At 41.8% G+C, this 23,220-nt stretch overlaps 1 protein-coding gene across 18 annotated transcripts in view; it reads left to right on the top strand.

Moving 5' to 3' along the window:
* Window positions 1-23,220, top strand: part of EPB41L2 (erythrocyte membrane protein band 4.1 like 2) — a 268,070-nt gene that overhangs the window by 178,871 nt on the left and 65,979 nt on the right. For 14 of the 18 annotated variants that reach the window (XM_029223494.1, XM_029223483.1, XM_029223495.1 and 11 more), the window contains 6 exons: window positions 3,744-3,797; window positions 4,005-4,568; window positions 6,481-6,603; window positions 8,387-8,485; window positions 10,199-10,279; window positions 16,809-16,914. In XM_029223494.1, coding sequence (XP_029079327.1) covers window positions 3,744-3,797; window positions 4,005-4,568; window positions 6,481-6,603; window positions 8,387-8,485; window positions 10,199-10,279; window positions 16,809-16,913 — 1,026 coding nt within the window. In that variant the 3' untranslated portion in view covers window position 16,914. Of the gene's footprint in view, window positions 1-1,319; window positions 1,488-3,743; window positions 3,798-4,004; window positions 4,569-6,480; window positions 6,604-8,386; window positions 8,486-10,198; window positions 10,280-16,808; window positions 16,915-23,220 lie in introns of all 18 variants that reach the window. The other 4 variants (XM_029223501.1, XM_029223498.1, XM_029223497.1 and 1 more) reach the window with 2 other exon arrangements.

Genomic DNA, 23,220 nt, shown 5'->3' with positions numbered 1-23,220 from the left:
TGAGTTTATATTTTATATAGAAACTCCTGAGTCTAGTAGAGATTACATACACTGGACTTTTAAGGTAATTTTGGAGATATTTTATTGAATAATTAGATGCATGGCACTTATTTCAACTCTCCAGTGATCTCTGACCGGCTGGGACACCATCTCCACCCACCGGACCCTAGGGATGATGTAATTATGGAGATTGTAATTAAGCTGAAATTGTCCAGAAGCTTGTTTTCTCTCCTGAGTACTGTGCTTACGCACCTCGCCTTCCTCATGTCGTCGTACCTTCCCTTCACCCCAGTTAGTGCACTGTCCCAAGGGGCATCCCAGAATGCCATTCATTTATTCATTCATTTATCTATCTTTAAGATCTCTGAGCAGTGGGTTTTATTAGGAAGTATTCTGGCACACATCTGACGTGAGGGGGAGCTTCATGGTGACTCTTAACTATTGGCATTCTAGGTACCTGGGATAGTCCCCAGCTTACCTGTTGTGCCCTCAGGCAGATTAAGGACTGTCATTTAAGGGCCAGAAATATGAAGATTAAATTCGCCTTAATAGCCTTTCAGGGATAGATGATTTTCACATTGCTCAGAGTTTCCCCCTCTTGAGTTTGTCTTCCTGTTTAGAGTTTTTTTTTTCTTTACCTGTTTCTTGTTTGAAAAAAAAAAAAAAAAAGATACTGTTTCTTCATTCCATGGCATATTTAGCATGTCTGAGGGAATTTCAGTGGGTTACCGTCAAAGCGCTTTCCGTACAGACAGAGTGGTATGGGGCAGGGGAGAGGTCGTGGGAGCTGAAATGGTTAGTGAAGGCCATACACAAAACGTGGAATATTAAGTGGACCTCAGAGAGATGACAAGATTGGCAAGGCCCAGAGTGCCTGGGGAAGGGCATTGGAGGCAAGGGGTTAGGGACACCCAAGCTCTAACACAGAAATAAGTGTAGCAAGTGCAGGGGCCACCGAAGAGGCTGTTCTATGCAGAAAGGCCCGCGCCGAGAAGCTCCCTCGAGAATATACAGAGCAGCGTTTGACGGATGAGTAGGTTGGTCATGCTCAGCTTGTGATAAAGTTTCAGTGAGACACTAAAGAGTTTTAGCTTGTTTCTGTAGGTTAGAGCTATCAACGATTCTCAAGCAGGGTGGAAAGCTGTCATTCAGGCCAGTGGCCACAGACGCCTGCTGCAGAATCTTTTAGAATCCTTGCCTTTCTTTCAATTTATGCTGCTCTGTGATTCTTTCTTGCGTAACCTTTCCTTTCAATAGGTCACTGCTGTCTGTTCTGACTTATTGTTAACTCTTTGCTCTTCCTTTTCTGACCTCTCTAGAGCCTAGAAGAGGAGATAACATCAATTTTGTTTAGTGAAAAGGGCTTTTCTGATAGCATGAAAGCCTCCTTCACCTCAGCCACCACTTGGACAGCAGAGGGCACTGTTGTGAACTCTAGTGCACCTTCTGAAAAGCTTTCTTCCTCGCCCTTCTCACAGTTGCCTGAGGTGCATTTTACTTTGTTTCCCCTGTTTTTAAAAGCCACGTATAAGAGTGATTTTTATTTTTTGAGTATTAAGGAACCCCTTCCTCCAGTTCTTTCACTGGTGCAATTAACTCTTCCTGGGAGAAACATTCAAGAAATAATGACAGAATTCGGACTCGAGGAAAAGATACTGATTGGATGTTTCTCTTGCTTCCTTTCCCTCCACCCCCCTTTCCCTCCACCCCCCTTTCCCTCCACCCCAATCTGCCTAAATTCAGAGAATCATTTAAACCACTAAGGCCCAGAGTCTGAGTTGTTATGTGGAGGGAAAACTTCAACCAAGTAGAAGCTAAGTATTTTTTGCAGAAAAGTTTTCAAAGCCTAAATGTCTTTTAAACATCTTCTGGTGGTTTATTATTTTAAAAATCCTGCTTATATGGAAAAATTTGAAGTGCTTGCCATACTCAATGAAATAATAACTTTCATTTTTTTGGAATGACCCCTAAGGGATTCCCTGAACTTGGGCAGAACCCATCTGGCCATTTGAGGTTAAGTAATAAAAATAATGATAATGAAATGTCTCCTTTAGAAATGTTCTGATCACTGGATATCTTTATTTATAAAGAAGTTTATAAGTAGGTACAGTTAAATGTTACCCATTTACCAAAATAGATTTAGAGATTTTCAGTTTAACATCTGAAACCTCTGGGCTTTCAATAAGCTTGGAAGGATGGCTCTCTTGGTCTGCCAGTAACGTGATTTACATGGTATTAATTTTGAGCAATGAAAACATGCCCTTACCATGCCTTTAAGAATAACAGGGCAGATCATGGGACTTCCCTGGTGGCACAATGGTTGAGAGTCCGCCTGCCGATGCAGGGGACACAGGTTCGTGCCCCGGTCCGGGAAGATCTCACATGCCGCGGAGCGGCTGGGCCCGTGAGCCATGGCCGCTAAGCCTGCGCGTCCGGAGCCTGTGCTCCGCAGTGGGAGAGGCCACAGCAGTGAGAGGCCCGTGTACCGCAAAAAAAAAAAAAAAAAAAAAGAATAACAGGGCAGATCAAAGACAGTGTGTGAGTATATGTTGATAGGTGCCCTTTCAGGACCTTTTGCTCATCATGGTTGTCCATGTTGCTGGAGCACATAAACATGAGGTCATGTTATCTGTTATAGGAAACAGCTCCAGTCCAGTTAGTGTCTTGGCAGCTTCACAGCAAGGTCTGTTTCTGCCCAGAGGGTTCAGGGGTGCAGTGCTCTTCATTCAGCATCGAGATACTTTCTTGAATAAGTAGGGCTACTATCTCTAGCTGAATTTTTAAAGTTAGAGCACAAGGCATTAGTGCTACCCGAATGTCAAAAAGTTGGCTAGGCTTTATGTGAAGTAGCCTTTTAAAAAAAATAAGGAAAATTTTAATCTTTAAAAACAGACTCCTTTGTAAGAAAGTTTTTACCCTGACTATCAATACTATAGCATAGGAAGTTATTTACTAATGTATTTCGTCTTCAGGCATTTATTGAACATTTAGGTCCTGTACTTAACTGGAGTAAATCTAGTCCCCCCAAAGTAGATGCCTGCAGAGGCTAGCATTGTGTATCTCAAATGATAAACTGGGTCCATTTCAGTTTTCAAATGAAGGAGCTAAATTCTAAGGGAACACACTTGGAGCCATAACTGACATCCATCCTAATGTTATAATATCCCTTTTGCTAATCTGTCACACAGTTTGGGATGTTAATAACCATTTCTGAAATGACAACATTTTTATGTTAATAACTGTCTGAGACAATTATAATTTTGCCAATTAAAGCTGATTTTTAAACAAGCCAGCAAGAAAACAAAGGCATCATCTCATTAATACTATATTCATTTAGGAATTAGGGGTTCAGGCCAGGATTTTTTTTTTTTTTTTTTGGTCTGATTAAAATCAAACTGTCGAATAGATTTTAAAAGTCTTAACATTTAAACTTTAAAATAATGAGTAAGCTCTGGTATAATTCCATTTTTTCCCCCTACCTTTTCAACAAGAAGGAGCTTATAGATATAAGTATAATAAAACCATTTCGTCTCTTTGGGACGATGCTAGCAGTTTTTGTGTTTTTGTTTCTTTCCCTAAGCTTCTTGCATTTGTCTGGATTGTCCTTCATGTGACCTCGGGCAAAGGTTTTTGTAGCTGTTGATTCTTGCTGTTCTGTCTTTGCGGTGTCGGATGTTTGTTTTGGTGGGTGTCGAGGTAAACCTTTATTGATTCTGTGTCCTCGGTTGCTTTTTGTTCCGCAGAAATGCGCTCCTGAGTCGGAAGGGCCTTGCGCCGGAGCCAGTGATGCTGTTAAGGTTCTCCCCTTTTCCATGTTAACACCATTGCCCGACGTGTCCAATCCCGCTCACGTTTTCACCCGCTTCCCTTTCAGTCCACCATCATCATCATCATCTTTGCTTTCCTCCATGACATGAACCTGCCATCGGTTAATTTTGCTTGCCGTCGTTTTGATTTATTCATCTATTTTTGTTTCCCCCTCATCCATTTTTGTTTCTGTGCAGAGTTCACTTGAGACTCTGAATATAGTGGAGGAGAAGAAGCAGGCAGAGGTTGGGAAAGACGAAAGAATAACCCCGGCAGAGATGAACGGTAAAGAGCCGTCCCCTGGGCATGGTCCTGGGGAGATGCGGAAGGTGGAGCCGGGGACGCAGAAAGACCCCACCCCCCTGTCTTCTGAGAGCAGCAGCGAGAGCGAGGAGGAGGCGGAGGACGTGGGGGAGTACCGGCCCCACCGCCGAGCGCCTGAGGGCGCCATCAGGGAGGAGCAGGGAGAGTATGAAGAAGAGGTGGACGAGGCACCCGGCCCAGCAGCCAAGGTAGTAGAGAGGCAGGACCCGGTGCCAGCAGCCAGCGCGGTCACGCAAGCAGGTGCCAGTGTCGGCACAGTAGAAACAGTGACCCAGGAAAAGGGAGCGGGCCCCCAGATCCCTGCCGAGAAGAGTGTAAACGAAGGCGCTGTTAAGCAAGACGTGAGCGAAGAAACGGAGGACGAGCAACAGAAAGTTAACGGAGACGTGGCTCCCGTTGACATTGATGTTTTGCCACAGATTATCTGTTGTTCAGAGGTAAATGGGAGACCGAAGCGGGAGCTCAACACTAGAGCTGTTTCTCAGGTGGAGCCACACCTGCCTCTCTTCTTCTCCTGTCCTCCCAGGTCTCCTTCAGCTTTTTCGACAGGATTCTGATTTTGATCTCTCACGGGAGGAAGGGGGAAGGCCCTGCTTTGTCGATTTTCTGCCCTCTCGGGTCACGGTTTCTGGCGTCTTTACCACAACTGGATCACCTGATAAACTTTCCAACAGCAGCCGTGTCATTTTTTCCCTTCTCATTTCACGTTGAAATTTTTCTTTGCATGTTTTTGGTTGTTTTTGATGGTTTATCTTCAGTTGCACTGTCTCCTCATACTCAATGCCTTTTTGTTCATTAGAAAATTGTGTATGTATTGCTGAAAAACGGGCAGTGCGTGTGTGTTGCTGGTGTCACGACTGGGTTTGACTTTCTGGCTCACTCTCTCTTCAGTTTAAGATTTTCAGAATGGCAGCAGGCTCCGATTACCATGATGCTCTGAATTCAGCATCTAGCCTGATGAAAACATTATTTCTTGAATACCCCTGGCATTTCAGGTTTTAGATTCCAGGGATTGTACCGTCTGGTCAGGAGACGTAGCTTTCCTTCTGGGCAGCGAGAAGCTAACAGGAGGATACCCTTCTCTTCTCGTTCTGTCCTCTCATCAATTCTGGATTATTTGCAAGTTTGATCATGTGTTTTGTGAGTTGTCTCCATTGGGTATGGGTCTTTTCCTTTTTCTCTTCAAGAAAGAGAACTTTCCATACTCCTCTTAGATTAAGTCTTGGTCACTAGGTGCAGTGTCTCTGATTTGGGAGTCAAAGTTATGCTGAGGGAGGATTTACTTCCGTGTGAGTGTTCCTTGATTAAAATTCAATGCCGACAGTAGAGGGATTATCCATATTTGCTCTCTTTCATGGGGTAGAAAATCTTGAAGTGACTTTGTCTTGAAATAATTAACTGGATTTATGTTACTTTTAAACTTCCGATTTCACTTCAGAGAAGACATTTTGAAAGTCTTTGAATGCCTTGAACTATTATTTTCTGCATTTAATATACAGGTTATTCCTCTTTAAATACTTACACTTGGGAATTTTCTCTCAAGGAAAGCACTGTAGTGCTTTGGTAGTAGTATAGTCTGATGGTGTATTAAAAATACACGTTCAGCAGACTGCAGTGTTAACAGGCATTGTTAACAGGCAACGTTAACAGGCAATGTTAACAGGCATCTCCTTGAATGTTTTAAATGGTTCAGAGCATTAATGCAGCAATGGTGGAGTGACTCTACAGGTATATAACGTTTTAACTTATGTAATACAGAAGAAACACTGCAAGGTTTAGACAGGTATAACTGAAAACAATCCTGCTTGAAGGTATTCTTTCTGAAAATGGGATCTCCTTGTCAGTAGGGCAGAAAAGGCTTTTTGGGAAAAGAGCAAATCTTAGCCTACTGACCAAGTGTGCCAATTAAAGGCACACACGCAAACCTTACAGCCTTCACACAAACTATATGCTTCTTTAAACTGTAATAAAAATTGAGGCAGGTCACTTCTCATGGCTCATTCTGTTTTGTTTTCTTTTCAATTTTATCATTACTTGCTTAAAGCTAGAGTTTCCGTGTCACTGTACGCCAGGCTTGACACGTAAGTAATTTGGGACCATCGTAATTTGAAGCCCGCCACGATTTAGGGAGCCATTATGCTAGCTTATTTTTCATATATATCTATACACATATATATGATATTTGAAGGAAAGTGTTTTTATTTTGCTTTAGATAATTTCCTTTTACTCTTTTCTTTTGTTCGTGAGTGTGTGTTTGGATATATTTCTTACAGTTATTTTTGAAGCCTCCATTAAGCACTTTTACTTTATTACCTCTAGAATTTATGTTTCCCTTCCTTTTCACTTCAGCCACCAGTGGTAAAAACAGAGATGGTAACAATTTCTGATGCCTCACAAAGGACAGAAATCTCCACCAAGGAAGTCCCTATTGTCCAAACTGAGACCAAAACCATCACATATGAGTCTCCACAGGTACAAAGTCTCTAGACTTGGACTGTTTGAGTTCTTTTTTACTTAGTCTTTCTGTTTTCGTTCTGTCTTCTCCTAGTTTATGTTTCTGACTTTGACATAGCTTTTTATATCTCCATTTTATAACTACTTCAGCAACGTAACTTGCTACAATAAAATTGGTGACCCCATTGATTATGGGCGGAAGCATACATGTGATTTTTTAGGACAGGCAGTACTAGTGTTGTTCTTATTATTCTTATGAGCCATCTCTGGCTTGATGTATCCAGGAGTGTTTATGTACACTTGGGAAACAGATCATCTTACAAAGTTTGTTGGATCTGATTTAATTTACGGATTCGTAGAATTTAATTTAGGCTTTTATCCCCTCCTCCAACTCCACGAAGACAGAGCCATTCAACTCACTCTTGTTTACAGGTACACACATAATGCACACACACCTGTGCTTCTCCTCATGTGGGATTATTTTCTGAAAACGTATGTCGCCATTCTTATGTAAATGTGGTACTGTGCGTCTAAATAATGATAAGATTTGTGTGTTTGATTTTAGGTATTCACACACTGATTCTGTAAAGATTTGAAATATGATATTTAACCTTAAGGGTAACAAAAAAGGGGAAAGTAGTCATCATTTCGAAATGGAACCGTTTAGAAACTGGGACAACTCTTTTCTCAACTGAGAAATTTAGTGTTCTAGTAGGATTGTACCGTGGTGGAGGATGGCAGATTACTGTCCTCTCGAAATATTTTTTAAAGGTGTAATGTGTTTATGTGTGAAACATTCCTTAAAATCATTTTAGGTATGCTCTCCGTAAATGTGCGTAGATCCCACATAAGCACAAATAGGTTTCTTATGAACAGGTGTGGTAGGAGAGTGTGTACTCACGTGTTTCTGTTGTGGTAAGTGCCCTTGTAAAGAAGTAGAGATGCGTGACCCAAGTTCGAGAGATCTCCTAACTTACAGTAAGAAAGACTGCACTTTCCAGTTATTTCCCGTCAGTGTCAGGAAACTGGAGATAAATGTGTTTGATGATCTTAGCATAAACTCGTAGCCTATGAATGTGCTTCATTATTTCCCTTGGTAAACTCTAGAACTTTCTAGTATCAAAGTAAAGAAGTTAAACCCTATATAGACATAGTATAAGATTTATATATAAGCTATATATATACACACTTGTATAGAGAGTGTGTGCACATGTGCGCACACGTGTGCATACGTATTGAAATACATGTAGCCGTGTATACGCACAAACTATTACAGGAAACATGTCATTAAAAAAAAAAAATCTAGAGATAAGCAGTTAACCAAATCGCTTAAGCTTAGTCTATGCTAGTTAGGTTCTGTTGCTTAGTAATCTGAGAAAACGTTTATTTTTACCCACCTGTGCTTAAAAAGACGACAAACTCAGCACTTCTGGTCACTGTGGAAACTTCTCTGCTTGGTTCTCTGCTTTCTTCTTCTAGCTTCTGTAAATGGCCCTCAGCCAGATTTTCTCACGACTCCCCTGTAGATCTCAGTCCCACCTTCTACGTCCATTCTTTGTTTATTCTCTCTCCGCCCAGGGTTGGCTTCTCCATGTGCATTTAGCCCTTGACTTTACTCTGTTTATAAATGCCAGCCAATCTCTGATCAGTAAATCACCACTACAGACATGCAGAGGATAGGCAGCTAGCATCTTCTGCCAACTCCTTAGGTCTTAAAAGCTGCATGTTCGATGGGGAGGGGTCTTTGACAACGTAACGGAAGTTAAGCTTTGCTTTGTGTTTTCCCCCCAACTCTTCAAAGATTGATGGCGGGGCTGGTGGTGACTCGGGCACGTTACTGACTGCACAGACCGTCACATCCGAGTCCGTGTCGACGACGACAACCACACACATCACCAAGGTAAAGCAATCCAGGGGAATGTACACTGCCAACAAAATCTTTTCTGAATGGTTTCTTTGTTCCTATTCACACTTCCAATTATTACGCACAGTGCCAGTGGAATAAAAATGCCTAGATTTAAAGTGTGCAAGAAACTGGGCTCCACTGACATTTGTATTTAAAGCAAATCCAAATTGCAAATTTGTGAAGTACAAGGGGGTAAAAATATGTTCTAAATAGCTATGCTTAAGACAGCTGTAGGAGCAGAGGGAACCTAATAAAATTGGAAGCCTAGCTTTGGTAAGTACAAGTCAGCTCTCCTGACTGAAGCAAGGAAGTGAAGACTGCCATTGAAAATTTTCACCGAGTTGTTCAAATCATATACATTTCCCCCATTGATTTAAGATACTAGTGTGTCGATTTGGAGCATTTCTCCAGATCACTCTCTAAATGTTTAACACCTGATGACCAGCGATCCTCCAAGTGTGGTCCCTGCAGTGTCAGCGGCAGTCCCACCCAGGGACTTGTTAGCAGTGTGAATACTGTGGCCCCACTCTGGATCTTCTGAAACCCCAGGAGTGTTTAGGAAGCCCTCCACGTGATTCCAGTGCGTGACATGGTCATCACCTTTCTAACCCAGCGTTATTTTCCAGTCGTTCCTTTTTGCTTCTGCTTCTCACGTTTGGTTAGTGCTTGAGGGCCTCAAATGTATCCCTTGTGCCCTCCTCACGCCACATTTCAACAACAAAAAAAATTTTGTGAATTAAAAAATGTCCCATAAGTGCAAGATGGTATTGGTGTTCATTTTAAAGCATATCAAGTTATTAAGACCTAATGATCTTAGCGATCAGCCTTGTTTCTTACGGTGAAGTGCGGTACCTGTGACCGTGTGTAAATTTATCAGTGTTGTAGAGGTTGAGTGTGCACTTTCTCAGGACTGGGTGGTATTTGCTCATTGTTTAGAGTGTCACAGGCATATGATCTCTCAGCCTCTATCATGCCCCAGGCTTCTGTCACCTCGCTCCAAGCCAGTAACTCTGTAACTCTGTGGGCAGTTCACCCAGGAGCTCCTACCCCCGGGTCTCCTCACAGCCTTTGTTCAGCTACATTCCATGTCCATGTCACAGCCACGTGCAGAATCAAATCAAACATTGGATGAAAATCTTTATATCGCTCTCACACATCTTACCTATCTTAAACCAAGTCCAAGCCTTCTTTTTTTTTTTATTATTGCACTAAACCAAATGAAGAAAATCACCAAATGGATCTGTATGATGCCAGTCAATTTCCCAAACCTAAACTAGATGCCTGAATTATTAGCATTCCTTATAAACTCTACATAAAACAAACAACTACTTCTCCTTTGCTCGCTTCTTTTCAAAAATTGGCCAATTGGAAGTGAAGAAACTCAGGAAACTGTAACGGAATGTTCCAGTGGAGTTGTTTGGATTCAATGACATCTGTTGCATCTTAATCTCACCTGAATCTTGATAAGATAGTTTTTAAGGTTGCTTTCAGTTTAGGAGTCCTTACAGATGATGCTACACTTGGAACGATCGGATTCTCTATGGAGCTTAAAAATAAAGAGATTCCTAGAACATCAGTCTTCCCCACCCAGTGTGAATTTGCTTAAGAAGGTCTGGGTGTGCGCCATCTCTGTTTTCTCTGATTATGTGTAAACATGTTTTAGTGATTGCTAATCCTCCCTCCCTTCTGTTTCTTTATGACCTTCAGACTGTAAAAGGTGGAATATCTGAAACAAGAATTGAGAAGCGCATCGTGATCACGGGAGACGCAGATATTGATCACGACCAGGTAAAGACTTGAGCTTCTGGTTCTGAAACTGGCCGCGTTTATTTTCTAAGTTTCTGTCATCATGTCACGTCCCTGTATCAAACTGCTTCTCTCAGTACCTCCTTCCTAGATGAATGCACCTCCTAAGCTTGGCATAAAGACCCTTCACAGTCTAGACACAGCCTGTCCTTTCAGCCTTCCTAGCACTGAATTAGCACAAAATGTGGGTTGTTTTTCATTTCGCACTAGCTTTACATGCACCTTTGGCTCACAATAATCAAGAGGATTTTTGGCAACCATCAGGCATTCATGTGGGCCTGGTTTAAAGGCAAGTCATCAGTTACTGACAAATAAATGGCAGTTAAACGACACTGGCTTCCAAAAAAATAAGGAAAGCCACTAAGTTTGACTTATGCCTGCTTTCAGGAACTTATCAAGTATTTTTTTATAGCATTAGAAAAGTTGGGCTATTTACCTCTAGATGTTTTCTCCTAGTTATTACTATTATTGAAGGATAGGAAAAGGTAATATAAGGTCTCTTACAAAGTGAAAATTTATATGTATTCAGAAAAGATTTTTTAAAGAATTGTACTTCCATTCTACTGTTAAGCTGAACAGGTGACGAATGGAACCGCTGGAGACTTGGAGAGTAGCTTTAATTTTAGACTGCAGTCCCAAGTGATGATGAGAATTTTTTGTTTTGTTATTTTCTGAGTGATTTTAACTCAGCTCTAAAGGAGACCAAGCTCTTTTCCTTTTACAATAATTTGAAGAAATGGAAATGTTCAGTTGACGAAATGTTCAGTTGTCCTCAGCTGGGGAGTAGGAACAAATGATAGTCACCCAGCTTTGAACACAAATTTTAGAGAACAAAATTTCTCGTTTAAGAAAGGCTTGCTGTAAGAAAGGCCAAACAGGAATAGATTTTCTTCTATGTCTAAAAAGAAAATTACTGTTTTTTAAAACTCCTGTATATATAATTTTACTTACATATTTCATAATTTTTTTTTTTTTTTTTGGTACGCGGGCCCCTCACTGTTGTGGCCTCTCCCGTTGCGGAGCACAGGCTCCGGACACGCAGGCTCAGCGGCCATGGCTCACGGGCCCAGCCGCTCCGTGGCATGTGGGATCTTCCCGGACCGGGGCACGAGCCCGTGTCCCCTGCGTCGGCAGGCGGACTCTCAACCACTGCGCCACCAGGGAATCCCTCATAATGTATTTTTAAAAATTCCTTGAGAGTTATTATGGGTTAAAAGGTTGCCCTGACTCTGAATTTGGACTTAGTAATAGAGCTTCCTAGTAGATGACTATCCATGTGTCTGTTCACCACTAGAAAATGAATTACCTGTGTGGAAACCAAGCGTCTGGTTTCCCATACAGAGGATTTATTCTACTTCTCTTCACTGGGACAGTTTTGAGTTGCTCTGACCTTAAGTTGGAGCAAACCGTATTCTCACTCTTTTTTCCTCTGGGACTCTTGCTCAGCATTTATTGAATTTCTACAGTGCACTGGGCAGGAACCCACATTCTTTGGCCTGATGGAAGGTGAAAATCGGGGTCCTCTCCCAGCCTTTGTTTCGTCTGCCCTCTGTCTCCACCAAACAAGGCGCTTTCAGGGTTTCAAATGCCACTTTTTCCCTTGAGGGGTTACTTGCAGGTTTTATTTTATGGGTATTCTTTCGTCCCGTTTTTCCTGAAAACTCAAATCTAGATAGTAATGCTTCTGAACGGCAGATATTAAAAACACAGTCTGAAACGTAAGTTCCAAAATAACACAAAATAACAAAATTCCTAACTCTCCCATTAGAAGAAAATCATGGCGCTGCAGGTTTAGCTGTTGCTGTGAGGACGCACACCTTCAGCCCATTTTAAACTGAAGTGGGGCGAGGGGGCGGGGGGGAGGGATAAATTGGGAGTTTGGGATTAACAAGTGCACACACCACTATGTATAAGATAGATAAACAACAAGGACCTACTGTATAGCACAGGGAACTATAGTCAATATCTTGTAATAACCTATAAGGGTAAAGAATCTGAAAAAGAATATGTATATGTATAACTGAATCACTTTGCTGTACACCTGAAGCTAACACAACATTGTAAATCAACTACGATTAAAAAAAAAAAACAAAAAAACCCAAAACTGAGGTAAGATATCCAAATGAAGAGAACAGGTGTTTACCTTTTTCATGTTTATTTATAAGATGTCATAAACGTTTTTGAGTAAATGTAGTTGTGGCTTCTGGAATGCTTGTCACCAGGAGCTCATGATGAGTTTGCTTTCCCCTTAAAGCCTGTAAGTGAGATGGTGGAGCTATTTAAAAGTAAAGGAGGGAAATTAGTTCCCTGCCACAAACTGATGTTGATCATGCAGTGACTTTAATGTCATTGACACCTTTTCAGTTCCTTGCCTACATTAAAAGAATTTTAATAGTGGAAGGAAACCCTTCATCTGAGCAGGATAGGAAAAGAAGGAATCTCTTTTGTGCTGGCAAATGAAAGAGGCTTTGCAGGTTCTACACCCGGTGCTAGTCGTGGCTCTCAGCTCCGTACCCGGGAGGCATAAACAACATGGAAAAGTGTGTTTCTTTCTAATAAAATAACCTCTCAATTTGGCCGTGCGATGTGATAGTTTTCTCACAGTCTTTACTGTTGCCGCAGTAAATTAACATTTTACGGTATTTAATTACGTGTACCGATATTACGGAAGGAAAGGAACTAAGGGCAAACTGACTTCAAATATGTTTGAAGATGATAATAGCAGTTTTCCATTTTCCCTACTTTGCTGCTAATTAAAGCATGTTTCACGCCTGCTACCTTCCCTTGGGTATCATGTATGTTTCCTCTTTGACAGATGCAGGGTTTAATGTAGGCAGGTCTTTGTAATGAACATAAATTCAAAGTAGCTGAGAAGTTGTTCTGTAGCCGCGTTGGCTCCCATCAGAGCTGTCCTTTCTCAAATTGGATTCCAGAAACCAGCAGGGAGTAGACCGTGTTGATTGTTCCAATCTCCCTCTTGCCTCTGAACACAGACTTAGAGCCTCCCTGATGAACTTGGTCGCCTTCCCCACTCACTGCAGTTAGTACACGACAGCACTTGCTGTCCTGCTCTGAGGCGAGGTCCCCACTCTGCTCCTGCCCACTGCGCTGCCTGCTCTCCCCATGTGGCAAGCAGTTGTGCTGTTGCTTAAGTGGAAGCCTGGTCCCCTGTCTGATCCTCTCTTGTCCAACACAGGTAGGTTGCCAGAGTTTGTTCCCCAGTGGAAATTTAAGCACCCTCAAGTGTCTTCCAGGCTTCTGAGTGAAAAGTTTTTGGCGTAAAAATAATTTTTGGGGGTAGTTTTATCTTTCTTTGTGGAATGCGGCTCAGGGTTTTGCTCAGTAACCTTCCAGTTGACAGAAATGATATTGCAAACAAGAAATGCAGTTGTCCCCAAAGGCAGGTGACAACGCAGCAGGAAAATTGTTCTGCTTTTTTCAAATGTATGTTTTCCTTATGAGATACAGCAATCTCTCTCCTAGTAGGATTTCTTTTTTGTTTTCAAGTTCTTTCCTAGATTTTGAGTGTTGTTCCGTGCGGTTTTCTTTTACTTTTTCCCCAAGACCTCTTTAAACATCTTTCCCTCTGAAAAACAGGATCTTTCCACTTTGCCATAATCCTTGTATACAGTTTACTTTCTGATCAAACTCAGAGAAATCTTGTCTGCTTTCTCACAGCCTCATCCAGGGAAGAGCCCATGAATCAGTGGAGGGGCAGCCCTCTCCTGCCCTGTAGCCCCCTGGCAGGATGGTCCTGAGGAAGACCCATTAACCTTTTTGCCTTCACTGTTTCCACCTGTAAAATAGGGAGCTGTATTTTATTATCTAAAAGATTAGTCTCTCTCTTTTCTTTAGCTTTACTGATTGTTTGTTGTCATTGTTGCTTGTGGTTTTAATTGTTCTATGTCCTAGAAGCTAATAGATATTTTTCCTGCAACATTCCTCAAGCAATTACTGAGAGCCTAAGAGGGCAGAGATGAGCAGAGCCTGGTCCTGCACTGTGAGTTTTTTTTTTTTTTTGATTTTTTTAATTTTATTTTTTTTAACATCTTTATTGGAGTATAATTGCTTTACAGTGGTGTGTTAGTTTCTGCTTTATAACAAAGTGAATCAGCTATACATATATCCCCATACCTTTTCCCTCTTGCGTCTCCCTCCCACCCATCCTATTCCACCCCTCTAGGTGGTCACAAAGCACTGAGCTGATCTCCCTGTGCTATGCGGCTGCTTCCCACTAGCTATCTATTTTACATTTGGTAGTGTACATATGTCCATGCCACTCTCTAACTTTGTCCCAGCTTACCCTTCCCCTCCCTGTGTCCTCAAGTCCATTCTCTAGTAGGTCTGCATCTTTATTCCCGTCCTGCCCCTAGGTTCTTCATGACCATTTTTTTTCTTTTTCTTTTTTAGATTCCATATATATATATGTGTTAGCATACAGTATTTGTTTTTCTCTTTCTGACTTGCTTCACTCTGGATGACAGTCTCTAGGTCCATCCACCTCACTGCAAATAACTCAATTTCGTTTCTTTTCATGGCTGAGTAATATTCCATTGTATATATGTGCCACATCTTCTTTATCCATTTGTCTGTGGATGGACACTTAGGTTGCTTCTATGTCATGGCTGTTGTAAATAGAGCTGCAATGAACATTGTGGTACATAACTCTTTTTGAATTATGGTTTTCTCAGGGTATATGCCCAGTAGTGGAATTGCTGGTCGTGTGGTAGTTCTATTTTTAGTTTCTTAAGGAACCTCCATACTGTTCTCCATAGTGGCTGTATCAATTTACATTACCATCAACAGTGCAAGAGTGTTCCCTTTTCTCCACACCCTCTCCAGCATTTATTGTTTGTAGATTTTTTGATGATGGCCATTCTGACTGGTGTGAGGTGATACCTCATTGTATCATTGTAGTTTTGATTTGCAGTTCTCTAATGATTAATGATGTTGAGCATTCTTTCATGTGTTTGTTGGCAATCTGTATATCTTCTTTGGAGAAATGTCTGTTTAGGTCTTCTGCCCAGTTTTGGATTGGGTTGTTTGTTTTGTTGATATTGAGCTGCATGAGCTGCTTGTAAATTTTGGAGATTAATCCTTTGTCAGTTGCTTCGTCTGCAAATATTTTCTCCCATTCTGAGGGTTTTCTTTTCATCTTGTTTATGGTTTCCTTTGCTGTGCAAAAGCTTTTAAGTTTCATTAGGTCCCATTTGTTTATTTTTGTTTTTATTTCCATTTCTCTAGGAGGTGGGTCAAAAAAGGATCTTGCTGTGATTTATGTCATAGAGTGTTCTGCCTATGTTTTCCTCGAAGAGTTTGGTAGTGTCTGGCCTTACTTTTAGGTCTTTAATCCATTTTGAGTTTATTTTTGTGTATGGTGTTACGGAGTGTTCTAATTTCATTCTTTTACATGTACCTGTCCAGTTTTCCCAGCACCACTTATTGAAGAGGCTGTCTTTTCTCCATTGTATATTCTTGCCTCCTTAACCAAAAATCAGGTGACCATATGTGCGTGGGTTTATCTCTGGTCTTTCTATCCTGTTCCATTGATCTATATTTCTGTTTTTGTGCCAGTACCATGCTGTCTTGATTACTGTAGCTTTGTAGTATAGTCTGAAGTCTGGGAGCCTGATTCCTCCAGCTCTGTTTTTCTTTCTCAAGATTGCTTTGGCTATTCGGGGTCTTTTGTGTTTCCATACAAATTGTGAAATTTTTTTTTCTAGTTCTGTGAAAAATGCCAATGGTTGGTTGATAGGGATTGCATTGAATCTGTAGATTGCTTTGGGTAGTATAGTCATTTTCACAATGTTGATTCTTCCAATCTGAGAACATGGTATATCTCTCCATCTGTTTGTATCATCTTTAATTTCTTTCATGAGTGTCTTATAGTTTTCTGCATACAGGTCTTTTGTCTCCTTAGGTAGGTTTATTCCTAGGTATTTTATTCTTTTTGTTGCAATGGTAAATGGGAGTGTTTCCTTAATTTCTCTTTCAGATTTTTCATCATTAGTATATAGGAATGCAAGAGATTTCTTGCACCATGAGTTTTGAGGCAACTGGGTAATTGCAAGTATCACTCGAGTGTGGAGGGCAGACACCACCCCTGGAGGCTTTACATCATTCCTTCAATCCATACATCAAACCTTAACATTATCTTTATAATCTTAGCATAAGTCTCAGGTTGCAGATGAGAATCCTAAGGTCAGAAAAGATCTGTTTTCTCCACATCTCACAGTGCATGCCAGGTTGAGTGGGATTCAGAGCCAGCGTGTTTCTCCTACATGTATCATTATTTGGCAGTGGACTGGAGAAATGGGAAATCTGGGGAAATGAGATGCATTCTGTAAAACGAAAAAGGAGCCCATTTCAAATCTCCTGCTTCCTCAAATAAAGCAGTGAAACTGTCTTGGCAGGAGGAATGATGGATCCCAGGTTATGGCTGTGCTGGTGTACAGCCATCCCGAGAAAGAGCCTCTTCCTCTACTCACAGTGCTCTCTCCTGACCCCGCAGGCGCTGGCCCAGGCCATCAGGGAAGCCAGGGAGCAGCACCCCGACATGTCGGTCACGAGGGTGGTGGTGCACAAAGAAACCGAGCTGGACGAGGGGGAAGAGTAAGGTAAGAGCCTCGTCATCGGGGCCTTTCTCATGACTGTTCTGTATTCCTGAACCTGCCCAGTGATGTGAAAGGCACGTCTGCATCATGGTGCCTGTCTCCTACAGTTCATCTCATCTTTCAGACTTTTTCATCTCCGAGTACATCTGCTCGGGTGACCTGTATATAGTTAATTATAAACTCTGTGGACCAACGGGCATCATGTGGTGTTAATAACTGCCATGTATTGAGAGCCGCTAATAATCAACATTTATATGTTACTTTACTATTTGTAAAGCGCATTAATATAAGTTATCTCAATGTTCACAAAGACCCTGTTACGAAGGCGCTATTGCTTTCGTTTAGATAAGGGATTTTTGTCGTAGGGGCCCAAAGGGGAGATGAGTTAATCTTTTAAATGGAGACATTAAGAACTCTATCAGAGAAGGAACCATAAAGGAAAAGATTGCTTTGACTGTATAAAGAGGTAAAAATTTGAGCCAAACTAACAAAAACAAAAGTAAAAGGTAAGTGATAAAGTTCAACATACCTGGCAGAGACAGGATTAATATCCTGAATATATTATATTAAGAAGCTCTTATGTGTCATCAGAAAATGTAAACACTTAAGTAGAAAAATGAGTAGAGGATTAAGCAAGTAAACCATGTAGAAACTAAGTGGATAATGAGCAAAAAGTATTCAGCCTCAGTATTGTTTACATCAATACAAATGAGAAATTCACTGCTGAATCTGGCAAAGTTTATGTTTTTAGCCAGGGTCGGGGAGGTGGGGGGGCGGGGAATATACTTATGCTGCTGTATCAATTAGTAGTATTTCCTGGAGGGCAACTTGGCAAAAACCCACGTCAGACATGCTTACCGTTTAAACCACTGTGAGAAATTTATCTTAAATAATCAGAGACGGATACAAAGATTTACCTACAAGAGTATCACATGTTTGTATATACTAGCAAGAAATTTGAAACAATCTAAATGGCCAGCAGTAGGGAGTGGTTATACATTATGCTGCTTCCATGTGATGGCGAAGTACATATAGCCTTTAAAAGTTGCGTTAAAGGGTTCTTAAAAACTGAGTAAGTGTTCCTGATCATGTACGTATTAGGGTTTTAAAAAGCAGGTTTTATCACACAGCACATATACTTAATATTGCATTTTTGTTTTTAAAATGATCCGTGCATTGGTCAGTTGATAGATAGATCCCCACTGGAGGGGCTGGTCACATAACCCGTCTTCCTCCTTGTGGCAAGGCTAAGTGCTCTCCTGTCGTAGGGCGTGAGGGGTCCTACCAGTGCACAGCCTCCCCTCTGACTTACTAACGTTTGCCAATCTGACAGATATGAAATGGCATACAACTTAAGACATACGACATGTAACTTACTGCCATATAACTTTCTTGGTCATACAGATTCTTGATAGATTCTGGATACTAATCCTTTGTCAGTTTTATGTGTTGCAGATATCTTTGTTTGTGGTTTGTCTTTTATTATCAATATAGGGCAATATAGTAATATATTGAATGTAGTATTTAATATGTTAATATAGTTGAGTTATCAAGCTTTTCTTTATGGCTTATGCTTTTTCCATATCCTGAGGTGTTAAAGATATTTTCAGTCTGTAAATTTTAATGTTGCCTTTCATGGATCAATCCTTAATCTATCAGAAATGTTTTCTGTGTGATTAGACACAGTGATTTGTTTGTTTCCCGTATAAGCAGCCAGCGTTCCAGCCCTGTTTATTGAAGAGCCCGTCCTTGCCCCGTCTAGTCTGCGGGTCGGATACCAAGTTTCTTACATGCGTGGGTGTGTCTCTGAGCACATTCATTTCTATCAGTCTGTGTGTCTGTCCCTGCCCCAGTGCCATATAGCTTTAAAATGAGAATTGGTGTCTAGGAGCACAACACTCCCCACTTCTTTCTCTTCGAGAATGTCTTGGCTGTTCTGGGCTCCTTCTGTTACATATAAATTTCAGAATCAGAGTGTTAGGTTCTAAGATATCCTGTGGTATTTTGATTGGAATTGCATCTGCTCTGTAGCTCAGTATACTGAGAATTACGTCTTTATGATATTGTCTTCTTTTCCACAAATATTAACATCTTTCCATTTATATAGATCTTCTTTAATGTCTTTCAATAAAATTGTATAATTTTTTTCCCCAGAAGCTGTTGCTGGCATAGGGAGATACAACTAACTTTTCAATACTGCTCATATCTAGCAACCTTACTCTTTATGTTTTAGATGATGTTTTCAACACAGGGTGTATAAAGGGCCTATGAGCAGAAATCATTTAAAGTTTTAGCACAAGCACAGTATCTGTTTTACCTGAATTAATGTGCTATGTTACATGCAAGTCTGAGAACATTCTTAGCTAGGAGTCAGAAGATCAAGTACTGTGTTTTAATCTTGCCAGATCTCAAACTGTGGGACGTTGGGTAAGTCAGTGGGGCTGGTACAATCTACCTTTTCTACTTATATATAATATGACAATGAATGGGAAAATTGAGTGTTGTACAAATGTAAAAATAATGCATATTTCTCCTCTAAATTCTATGAATCAGTTACTTAATCAGGAATATGAGACAAAAATTAGTGACCACTAGCATTACCAGCACTTCACCTTCATTTGTGGTATTTTAATAAGCTTTAAAATAAATTAGTTATGTCATTGATTCTTAACACCTTATATTCATTTGTTCAGTGGACACACACACACACACACACACACACACACACAGCCTTTGAAGTTTGCCTGTCTCGGAGGCCATCTTTTATAAGCAGCCTTGTTAAACAAATTTAGGAGGTTAAAGTGTAAATTCACATGTAAGGTGAGCAAACCAGATAAATTTGGAAAGATTCATTTATTCATTGAAAAATATTTAGCAAGTGCCAAAACATGCTAGGCCAGCTTAGGCAGTGAGGATTCGGATGGTCACACTGGTAGACAACACAGTCCCGGTCCCCTTTCTCAGGAAGGATCCACTCCAGGAGGGGAGGTGTCAGTATTGACAAATAGAATGTAATTGCATATCTGATAAATGCTCCGAAGGAAATAATGTGAGATGAGAGAACCAAATAGGGGGCTTGAACTGTTATCAATTTAACCTGTTACTTGAGAAACAGAATTTGAGTTGCAATCTGAAGGACAGATGGGAGCTACCTCAGTGTCTTCTCACAGTCATTTTAGCATCTCCGCTCCTGACTGGCCGCACTCGTTCTTGAAAAATTTCCTTTGCTGATGCCTGTCAGGGCTGGGAAGAATGTGTTTCCACTGTTTCAGCTACCCTCTGGCTGCCCTGCCAGAATCCCACAGAGGCAGCAGTGGCTCAAGGCAAAGAGCAGGACCAGGACGGTGTCCCAACGTCAGAAAAGAAGAAGAAAGAACTATTTGTGATGTTCGGTCCCGTCTCCCTTTTCGGGCATGAAAAGCTCTCCTCCTGGTCTGACCTGACCTCTTCCTTTGGAGTAGCTCTGACCTCTTGATCAAGCATTGAGCGTGGCAGGTGGGGAAACAGAAAGACGGTCAAAGAACAATGTGCCAAGGACTGAAGTCCCGGTCTGCTTCCCCATGCTGGGCAGTTGCCAGCAGTGAGGCAGAGGGGCTGCGTGCAGCTCCACCAACAAGAAAACACTTAGAGGAGCATTTGCCTTGATCTCTGTATCGTTTTTATTTCCTCTTAAGGACTACTCCCTCCTGCTATTTTATTCTAAGTGCATATTTATGAGCCCTTGAGTAGACACAAAATGTTACTGACCTCGTCACCACTAGAATGGTGTCCCCGCTGGTCCTGATGAAAAGGTAGAAGAGCCCAGGCTTGGGGGTGTGGTCTGCACGGCCCGAGAAGGAAGGGGCCCCAGCAGGGGGAATGTGCGACCCTGCTTCAGCTGGTGCCGTAAGCTCTGTGAACGCAGACTTCAGACGAGCCTCTCAGACTCCTGGAGTAATCACTGACGTTGCGTGAAAAAGTGAAGGACGCCTCCTTTTCATCGGAAAGCAGTGAGCGGCCCAAGGATAACATGATGCAAGAGCAGCCTCTCATCCATTCACTCATTTTATTCCTTTTTGTCGTTACTGTTCATTATACAGGTATTATGGAAGTCTCATTAGGTATCATCTACTGTTTTACCACTGAGATTTCAAATCAAGGTCTGTACTCACAGACAATAAAGCAGTGGTAGCAGCATAGAGTCTCAGGTTTTATCAGAGGTTCTGGACTGAGTTTTGTGGGAACAAAAAGGCGAGATCTCTGAATCAGGATGGGGCATCGGAGATGGCTTCTCACTGGAGCTTCATGGCGAGTTGGAGTGAGCCCAGGGAAGGAAGGCGTGGAAAGGGGGCAGGGCAGTTCAGGCAGGATCTGGTATTGTGCACCAGACACTCCAGGAATAGGGCAAAATCAGGTGCAGCTGCCTCGCAGGGCACTTGTAGCAGAGTCATGGGAGATGAGGGCGCAGAGGGGCAGAGGCCCGATCACAAAGAGTCTTAGAAGCCAAGCAGGAGGCTGAAATTTATCCTGAAAAGCTGTAGGGGTACTCCTTTGTATTTGAGAGGTGGTGAGGAGATAAAGGCTTGTGACTTTTTGACCGTTTGCATGAGGATACGGAAGTTAGTGAGTTGGGAGGACAGAGGAGTGGGGAAAAATGCCAGATAACGCCCAGGTTTCTGGCTTGGACAAACGGGTCGATGGTGATACCTGTAATTTCAGTCATGGAGCATGTGGATTTCATTTTTCACATGTCATGTGCAATGTGGCCAGTCCTTTCAGTTTAACTGTCTTAGAGCAAAGATGCATTTTTTGTTCTCTGGTACTATAGGAGAGACCAACTGTCATGGGAATTATAGTGGAAGCTTGGAAGTGAATGTATAAGGCTCTGTCTTACACACACACACACACGACATGGTTAATTGGAAACTTACCAGGTAGTCTGAGTGTTAAGAGGAAGTGTAACAGCGGATTTGCTGGGTTCAAATCTACTCTTAGTTGTGTGACGTGTGCCGTTTATTTCATTTCTCTATGCCGCATGAACTGGAGGTGATAATAGAATCTACACAGGGTTTGTTAATAAGGCATGTTGTAAGAACCTTTTATAACATAGAAGGCCAGCCATGAACCCTTTTTGCTCTTAAAAGTCAAATAAAAACTTCTACCCCAGAGGTGTTGAGCTTGAGATGCACGTGAAATGTCTTCATGAAGAGGTCCAGGAAGTAGCCAAGAGCTTTGAGCGAGAGAGACAGACAGACAGACAGAGAGAACGGCAGGCTTCAGAGCAGGAGGTAGACACATCTGAATGTGTCATCCACTGATGAAGCCTACCCAGGGCCAGGTCAGAGAGTCGGGGCCTGGGGAGCAGAGGAGCTACAGGAGGAGTGAGAAGGGCAAGAAGATAGAAAACAGGGAGATAAGGCGGCCACGAAAGCTCCAAGAGAAGCTAGCTCCAGGAAGGAGAGCTTAATCAGCCTTAAATATGGCAAAGAAATCCGGTGCCTGTGTCCTCTGGAATTGTCGGTACAGAATCTACCTGGGAGCTTTGTCACAGCTCCTTCAGTCAAGTAGTGGAGATGGAGCCTGTAACAGGTTGAGGAAATAGGATTTACACAGAGTGCTTTCGAGAAGCAGGAAAACTCAGTAATTGGCCTTTTGCTTTTCCATCCTCCTTGCCTGCCTTCATCTGAGAATACAGAGCATTGGTCTGACAGAGCCCCTGGAGCTAGTGCAGTGATTACTAAAAACCTGGTACATCCATCATTCCTTGGAGACTGTTAGGTAGACCCTGAGTTCCAGTCCCCAACCCACAATAAATAACTCTCAGTTAGTTGTGTTGCTGTCTGTGCTAGCCTGCATCTATGGACACCAGTTTCTAAACAAGATAATATTGTGTTCCAACCAACATTTCAACCAACCAACATTTCAAAGTCAGGGTGATGTTCGCGGTTTCAAAATGAACTCGCAAAAACAACAGGAAATTAGCATCAGCTGTCTAACTACCTTGACAGGAGAGAAGAACGGCGTTGGCTGAATGGAGCTCTAGCCGATCACGAGCTACTCATTTACATGCGAGCGTCTCGCTGTCCTTGAAAGAAAAGCACCAGCCTCTTGGCATCCAGATGACGATTTTCAATTCAGGGATGTTTCAGGCATGTCGGTTTCAGTTGTGTTGCATTTTTATTTTATAAGTTTGCCTAGTTGTACTACTCTTGTACCAGAAATTAGCATTTTATTACAGCTTAGTTTTCAATATAAGTTAATCAAACATAAAATGAAGACTTCTACATAGAAATGAAAAGCCATTTTGGATTTAGTGAGTTTTAGGCACTG

Source organism: Monodon monoceros, unplaced genomic scaffold, assembly GCF_005190385.1.
Source record: "Monodon monoceros isolate NGI ecotype Baffin Bay Population unplaced genomic scaffold, NGI_Narwhal_1 Super_Scaffold_15, whole genome shotgun sequence".
NCBI classification, from domain to species: Eukaryota; Metazoa; Chordata; class Mammalia; order Artiodactyla; family Monodontidae; genus Monodon; species Monodon monoceros.
This window is presented reverse-complemented; position numbering and strand designations above follow the sequence as displayed.